Source organism: Sebastes umbrosus, chromosome 9 (genome assembly GCF_015220745.1).
Source record: "Sebastes umbrosus isolate fSebUmb1 chromosome 9, fSebUmb1.pri, whole genome shotgun sequence".
NCBI lineage: Eukaryota > Metazoa > Chordata > Actinopteri > Perciformes > Sebastidae > Sebastes > Sebastes umbrosus.
Window position 1 is genome coordinate 10949782 of NC_051277.1, and position 8913 is coordinate 10958694.

Genomic DNA, 8913 nt, shown 5'->3' on the forward strand with positions numbered 1-8913 from the left:
TTCCTCACTTGCTCTGAGCGTCGCTCCTTATTCTACATCACTAGCTCTGAACGTAGCATATTCACGCAGATGCATTTACATTGCTGTCAGTACAGACTACATGGCGTGAAATGCACACGCCAAAAGTAAGAACGGCGTTGTTATTGCATGCAAAATTACTTACACATTGTCGTGTCCTTCATACGCCATCTGGTGAGACCAGGCTGGAAACGCTGACACTTCACCCACTTGTCTTTAAACCATGTTAACCTGTAAAGTGACACAAGCAATGAAGTCACATAAACACAACAGTGTGTGATCCAGAAATCTCAGAACCTGATGGAATAATCCTTGCATCACTGATATTGATCAACAACCCCATCAACCCCAGACTAATATGAATGTTATATTGTGCTTTCAGACAGAAAACTTTACTTATTGCCCCTTTACGTTGCCGTATAGTTTATCCATCTTGAGAGGATGTTGATGAAGCTGTTCTGCTCTCTGCCTCGTGAACCGCTCGTCCTGCTTCTCTTTGTCAAGTAAAAGAGAAGCAGGCAACGGTTTCACAAAATGGTGTTGGTTGAATTGTGCCGTTAATGTTTTTTCCCTGTATGTGTGTGTGTTCCTGTGCCGGTAGCATCCCTACCTATGACACAATGAACAGGTTCCCACGGGCCTCGGCTCCTCCGAGGCACATCGACTGGTGACAGAGAGCCGGCTCTTGTTCTGGCTCCTGAAAGGTACTGACAAAAAACCATCGCATCAGACTTCAGTTTCTCCGCTTAATTTAATCCCTTCCTTCCAATCTTGAATCTTTCTTTTGCACAGCTGTCATCTCGTCCTGCTGTTTGTCTGCCGTCACCACGCCATCCATCTCTCTCCTCTGTTTTTAATCTTATTTGCATTTCATCTTCTAACCAAACTCTTTAACACTTCTTTACAGCTTGTTTTAGTGCTTTTCTGCTCACAGTGGCTTCGCAGGAAAACCATCATGATGAGAATTGCTAATTTTGGAATCACTAACGAACCATAAATGTCTTCACAGTATTTATGTCTGACTACTTGTGACTGCTTAGTCAATGTGCTGTAGAGGAGAGAAGCTGCATGTGCTCATTTTTGCTTTGTTTAATGCTTATTGAGAACAACATAATTTGCAAAACAATCTGTATTTAAGGACATAACTTTTAAAAAAAAGTATAATTTGTGGTTGTAGTTCTTTCAGTTGGATACAGTTTTTTCCCCCAAACGATATAGGCCTACAGCATTTTGGAACATAGCTCTTAATATCTGGAGGGAAATGCATTATTCCCAGAGGACAGCAGGTTGTATAGGACTAGTAGAACAATTGTTTGATTTATTCAGTAGCAAAAAATCACCATGCAGTCTTTGAAAACCCTCCATGGAGCTTCGAGACTCAACTGACTGCACAAACCAGCCAGAGCTGCATTAATCTCCTGGGCCAATACATGAATTATTCACTTAATATTTTATAAATCTAATTCATTTTTCTCCAATATTTGCCTTCCCAGTGCCCCTGAAAACTGGAACTAAAATACACCATAGTAAGTATAAGTTTGCCTTATTACATTTTTAGATTGAAGCCATTTTATCTGTTGCAATCGATCCAACATCACAATGAGTTTCCCGGATCAATAGTAAGGAATACAATGGTTCAGAAGTTAACCATTGTTGTTAAAGAAGAAGAACTGCTACTGCTACCCCAGAATGGCAAAAAGGCAGAATGAGTAGGATTTTCCTAAAACACAATGTAGAGACTAATGCAAAAATAATCCCTCTCAATCATCACTTCTGACCCACTAGAAGCCCGGAACTATTTGATCATTCTTGGAAGATCACAGCGGGGGAAAACGGCGTGTAGAGCCGGCAGACTTTCACATCTAATGAGATGAATAAGGGTTTATTTCGACAAAATTTTTGAAACAATGGAAAGACTAACCAAGACAGTTTTCTTGAGTTTAATTTGGTTTCTGTCGAGTTTGAATGAAGTGTGTTTTACGATGATCCACTGCTCGAACACATCTCCCAGCTGAAACTACGAGGGGCGCGCACGCACCTGAGCTTACGGAAAAGAGCCAAACTGAACGTGCCAGACACGTTTTATCAGCCCCTAATAGTAACGTTACTACCAGGTGGAGCCTGGGATGATCAAAACAAGGGAAAATATATGTTTTACGACAAGACGATAGTCGCATAAACAATCAGATTTTTTATAATTAATGACTATTTGAAACATTTTAAATCATGACCCATCCATGAAACGCCAAGTGGACAAAGCTCTTTCCAAAATGAGAGTTAATCTGGGGTTATCTTTCACCCGCTGGCGAGCACGAGAACCCTAAACCTAACCGCCGTCAGGGGGCCGTGCGCTTCCGGTGTCGTAGATCCAGGGAGAAGGGGCCAACTTTGAATGTTTTGTTTACAAACTGCCAATGCAACTGACAAATCCTTCTCATTCTGCCTTTAAGATGTCTATTAAACAAGTAATTTACTCTCGTATGAAGTCTGAAAATCTAATTTTCCTTTTAAACAAGTGGGAAAAGTCTACCAAATGAGAGTTTATAGCAATTTCACCTAAATGGAGAATTTACAGTCTCAAGAAAAAAGCTGATCAATATTTTCAAGATGATGGAAATTCCTTGGCCAAGGTGATGTTGTGTTGGAAACAACCGAGATTATTCCATCACATTAAAGTTTATTTTATTATTATTTATTCAATTTCAAGACTCAATGTGGGGATTGATTAGTGCAGGTTTATGTGTTGAGTTTGTGTAGTTTCCCGACAGTAATCCAACAATCATTATTTATAAGAGAGCACTGACACAAAGAAAAGTGTACTAACTCCTAAATTGGTACAAAAGTAGAACAATGTCAAGATACATTCAGTATATTTTAGGTTTACTAATCATAACCTTTCCATCTATTTTCAAGCTGTTTGTTTCACGAGCCCTCGGACCAGAAGAAGCTCAATAACAGCTGGTTTCTTTACAACAGAAGAAGAACACACAAAGCCCTTTGGCTGTTTTTTTGTCTTTAGAGATCAACTGAACCTCCTCAACCAGGCAGATCACAGCCTAACAGCACAGTTACCTGCTCCCCATCCAAGAAACTCTGCCTGCAGGACATCAAACTCTTCTCCCTCAGCATCAATCTGAGCCAGGCTTGTTCTGCATTTATTTTTTCAAAGGACTGCCGTGTCTGCGTTTACATTTGTTCAGACACAAAACCAAGCTGAAACATACATTCAGCAAGAGGACATGACATTAACTGTGACGCCTGTTCATATTACTCGTTTGTGCTTAAGAAGACAGTGGATGAAAGGTCACCCGAAGGTCATGGCGAGCTGCTAGAGGAAACTTTTTCTCCTGCACTTAGAATGGATGTATCACATTCAACACGAGCTAATACTAACAGTGGAACAGTCTATCAATACATCTGCAATGAAAGGTGCAAATTAAAATGCAATTCAATGTGTTAGAAAGCACCGTTTGGTTGTGAATGGCACATCCTTTTTAACTGCAGCATGTGTGAGTTGGTGGGTGTTTGAGTGTTTATTAATGACTGAGAACCGGATGATTTGAACAAAGTGGTAAAAATACAGAAACAGGTTGGTCCCAGGTGGATTTTTGTGATAAATATGAAGAAATTTAGCATGAGTTTTTAAAAAAAATGTTTACAATATTACAAAACATCCAGACATGTTTGCTGGTTTTTGGTCGAATTGCAAATGACTGGTTGCCTTTCAGAAGTAAGTTTCACACTGGGTTTTTTTTTACAGATATGCTCCTTCTTACAGGGAAAATCCACTCAATGATGCACTGTTAAAATAAATATGTACCAGGAATTATTTTGTGGTGTAGTGTTTAAAATGTACTTTACGGAACAACTTTACTAATGTGCAGGCTGAGCGGTAGAGTAGTAGGGGCAATTGTACTTGGGCACGGTACAACTCAATCGTACCTAATATGAAAACACCCTAAAAGTAAGATCCTGTCTCTTTAATCATCTTTTGGAGCCTTCAGATTTATCTTGGGACCATTTAAGGAGTCCCAGCTTGGGTACCACTGTTTTAGACGGCTAAAAAGCAAATTATCTGTGATGGAAATATCGAAGTTTGGGCATTAATCACAAAAATGCATCACCAAATATAATTTTACCAACAGTGTTTGAGGTGGATTTTCCCTTTAATTCACATGAAGTCAGAGCATAACTTCTTAACATATCACACATATGACAAACGTGTCAGGCTTATAGATTGTTCCCTTCTAGCTGATGAATTGATTAACAAGAGAAGCTATCATGTTGAGTTCACTAACATGACATTTTTACTGAGATCTTTCTTGCTTTCATAGTGATGCTACGTTTTAAAGTGGAGAAATACTTTCTCAAGCCAAATCGTTTTTTTTTTACTGTAGGTCTCAGGTCTTTAGTGGTCTATCAATGATGTGCTCATTTTGTTTCTGCTTTTTAAAACCCTACAGTAGCTATGGATACATTTTAAAGAAACTATATGGAACGAGTGAATGTATTCAAGAGCTATTTTTTATTTTGTATAACTTGATGATGTTGGCTGAGATATATGCTGAACTCTTATCACTAATGCGTTGGGCAAGCCAATCCAGTTATCCCACCCACCTCGCCTCCATGTTTACAGGTTAGATTTAGACAATCCATTCACGGGACAATTCAAAAAGTAGAGAAACCAGTAGAATGCGTTATGGTTTACAAAGTTGATGGTGTTGATACACTGTGAAAAATGAATGTCCATCTTAACATTGAAAGTTGAATTTGAGCTAATTGTCTCTGAATACGCCAACAGTGCAACAGCAGAATAAGCTAGTCTGCCGTAACTACCTTAAATGTAACTTTACAGAACTAAAAATATGATATGAAAACTGTCAATAAGATTAAATAAATATGTACATTTCAATGTACATTTTCACTGTATTTTGGGTAATTGTTTTAGAAAAAACTGACACGATTTCGAGCTTTTTGATCGTCTACCAAAGTTGTGTCCATTAAAACCAACTGATTAGCATGAAAACTATAGAAAATATTTAATCTTCTGTACTTTATTCCCTTTTTATTACATTTTTTTTAAACTTACATCACATTGACAAACTAATTTAATTTCTTAAAATCAAAAGGAATAATCATTTTAGATAAAAGTTTTGGCCACACAAAGGGAACAGCTAGGAAGCCAGCTATCTTTCTTACATACAGCATGTCATATATTTGTACATACACTAGTACTGTATGGCTTACTGCAGTGTACGTAGTAGCCTAGTGGTAGTAGTATATATAAGCAGTATGAGGTAAATACTGTATACCACTGTTTTGGATAAAGTCTTACTGTGGGGTAAATTCAAAAAGGCTTCAGTTAGAATAAAATAAGCTGACAGTTTTATACTTGTTTCTTGTTAAGATGGACATTTTTGAAGTATCTGTGTGCTCACTTTGACAGGACTATCATTCTTGTCTGCTAGCGTCTGGATGTGACCCATCTTGGGAGAGAAAAAAAAAATGGTCTGATTTTATTTTAAGTGCTTAAACTAGCTATTGTGTATCCGAACCTTCAGGACAGATACATCAGTAACTGGTTTGACCTGCGATGCTCCAAAGTCGGGCACTGATGGAGCCACTGAGGAGGAACTTATTATGTGGTGGTGAAAAGAGAGTGTATAAATTGTGAATAAACTTTGAAATTCAATTTATTGTTGTCAGTTTTTTTTACATTTTAGTGCCTTGAAAAGGGGAATGTATTTTTGGTTAACATGCTTTTAATTTTATTCTGGCAAATATTTTGTTTTAATCCAAATGAGAGATGAATTTAAGGGTTTTACTTATAATGTATACATTTAAGCTATATAAATGAAAATAGTGAATAACTACTGATAGTGATTTCATGATAGTTTATGCAAAACAAATGACATGCAACATGCATTGAGATCTTTTACCTAAGCAATACAACAGTAAAAAGCATGCATTTAAAATGTTACTTAAGTAAAAGTACAAAAGTATTATCATCAAATATATACTTAAAGTACCAAAAGTAAAAGTACTGATTTTGCAGGATGGTCCCATTCAGAATAATGTGTATTATGTCAATGCAACAGTTGGTATGATATCTTAAGAAAAGTTCAGCGTCAATTTCCCCTCCAGTCTTTTTAAAATAAACTTCCATCTTCACAGGGAACAATTTGGTTAGGTTTAGGCAACAAAACCACTTAGTTAGTTTTAGGAAAAGATCGACTTGGTTAGGATTAGGCAACAAAACTACTTAATGACAAAAACTACTTAGGTAGGTTTAGAAAAAGATCGTGGTTTGGGTTATAATAACACCGGACGTGGAGTAACTTTTGTACGGAAGTTACGTGACAAATATATCAATGTTGACTTCTGGTTTCACACAAGGTACAAACGCCGGTCTCCTGACGAAAGTCTGGTGTTTTTTTACGCACCCATCAACCACGACCTCCTCCCTAAGCGGCATTTGACGCTTTGTACTTCTTGATTCACGATTACATGGATTACATACAAACCAGCCTGATCATTTTATTGAATTATTAATTATTAATTAATTATTATTATTTATACATTAATGAGTACATCACCTTATAATTGCAGCTAGTAAATGTGGGATTAATTTTAATCTATTTATATTTTGGAATTTATTTATTACTTTATATACTGCTGGGTAGCTTGTGAACTTCCCTTGGGAAATCAATAAAGTTATTGATATAATAATATCATAATGTTTGTAGATTATATTTTGTATTACTAATCAGAGTCAGGAACGTAACTTCAGTTATCAAATAAATGTAGTGGAGTAAAAAGCACAACGTTTCCCTATGAAATGTAGTGGCATAGAATTAGCAGGAAATGGGAATCGTAAAGTAAAATAAAGGAACCTCAAAGTCGTACTTAAGTACAGTACTTGAGTAAATGTTCTCAGTTACACTCCACCACTGGTAGCATGGGACATATTGCTCATAGTGTATTTTAATTCTTTAACACAAGACTGCACATTCTTATGTGGTGCTGCCACTGCTGGCCAGAGCCCACTTGTTGCGTTACTGGTCAGCTATTTTCAATAGGAGATGATTATCTTCTTCCATAAGCTTCATTCTGGGGTTTTCTCAGGCACCAAACAGTATGTGAATAAACACCAGCAGCCAAACCACATGCCGACTCATTCCTACTTCTAAATAAGCTTATATAGAAGACAGATGAGGACAAAAAATACCCATTCAAAAACAGAAGCAGCGGTTCAGAGAAAATCTCTTTTATGGTGTTTACTTGCAGATCAAACACTGTGTTTAAATGGTTATTTCCGAGATTCTGCACGAGTTGTACACTGCTGTGTGTGTAATCCATCTTTAGCTTGATGGGTAGAGCCATACACTAACACTGCCAGCAGGAGCTCCAATGCTATAATAGTATGCACTTTAAGGGGCTCTGGGGAAAAGTATTCACAAATTAAAATGCATAATACTGTTTGCTGTCATGAGGAAATTTTTCTAGTTGAGAACCCACACTACAACACACTACATTATATATATTTTAATAGTTTTTATTTATTCATCTGTTTGTTATTGGAGCTCCACGTTATTTCAATTTAATTTTTTTATTGTTATTTCCTAGTTTATCATATGTGTTTCGCCCCGTGTTAAGAGCAGCCACATACAACTGCCCCTCATACTATAGGGATAAATAAAGCTGTATTGAACTGTATATCCTGCACACCAGTGTGGACAGCACACTATGGATTTACACCGAAATATAGATACTCACATCAGACAAAGTGTGCCGGTGAATATGCTGCCATCTCTGGGGAACACAAACACTCAGAGGGTGGTGGAAAGAAGATTTTTATGCTGCATTAACATGGAGTCAGGCAGAAGGCAGACGGACAACACCTTCTGGACGGCAAAACAAAACACACATGACAATATGTTGCTATGGTGATGGAATAAAATATATATTTTGTGTCTATTATTTAAAGTATTTTTTCTAGTAATGTATGTATAAAATGCAGTTTTCTCTTAATATTTTATTGCAAACTTAAACAACTTTATATAGTGTGAGGGAGCTACATAACATCCGGCAAAAAGTTTAAACATTTTAACTTTGGACGGCAATGCCGTCTACCTTTACCGGTATTCTCTGCCGTGAATGTGAATGCAGCATTATAAGAAACATTTTGCAGCAGCTTAAGAATTTCATCCTAAAATTGTGACAAAATTACAGATGGAGAAACATGAAACTCACTTTTGGACAGTGGTGGAAAGTAACTAAGTACTTTACTTAAATACAATTTCGAGATACCTTTGCTTTACTTGAGTATTTCAATTTTATGCTACTTTATACTTCTACTCTACTACATTTCAGAAGGACATATTGTACTTTTTACTCCACTAAATTTATCTGACTGCTGGAGTTACTTTACAGATTACTACTCAATTTATAAAATATGAGACTTTGCTGCAGATTAAACTATCCAACAGTATATGCAGTAGTTCCTCCACCTCCACCATCCAACATTAAAATGCTGCATTTGTGTTAAAGCGTCAGTAATAATACTCCATAAATAATATATGATAAGATAACTCTGAAAGGGACCATTCTGCCCAACAAGTAGGCCTGCGTTTAGTACATTTTGCAGTTAATACTTTGTACTTTTACTTAAGTGAAATCTTGAATGTAGGACTTTTATATACTTGTAACAGAGCACAGAGCGGTATTGCTACTTTTACTTGAGTATATATAAATTATATAAAGATATCAGTACTTCTTCCACCACTGCTATTGAAAAACTGTGAGTATAGATTACTGACTATCTTTAGAAAACAGTGTTTTTTTTAGAGACATTTGTGTTTAAATGTACTGCAATTCGTGAAGCTTAATCTCTTT

At 36.7% G+C, this 8913-nt stretch overlaps 1 protein-coding gene across 11 annotated transcripts in view; it reads left to right on the plus strand.

Annotated features, from left to right (window-relative positions):
- prom1a (prominin 1a) overlaps window positions 1–5710 on the plus strand; it is a 90593-nt gene extending 84883 nt beyond the window's left edge. For 9 of the 11 annotated variants that reach the window (XM_037780104.1, XM_037780110.1, XM_037780106.1 and 6 more), the window contains 3 exons: window positions 620–722; window positions 1512–1544; window positions 2932–5710. In XM_037780104.1, coding sequence (XP_037636032.1) covers window positions 620–689 — 70 coding nt within the window. In that variant the 3' untranslated portion in view covers window positions 690–722; window positions 1512–1544; window positions 2932–5710. Of the gene's footprint in view, window positions 1–619; window positions 723–1511; window positions 1545–2931 lie in introns of those variants that run through there. The other 2 variants (XM_037780116.1, XM_037780115.1) reach the window with 2 other exon arrangements.
- Window positions 5711–8913: the final 3203 nt, after the last annotated feature.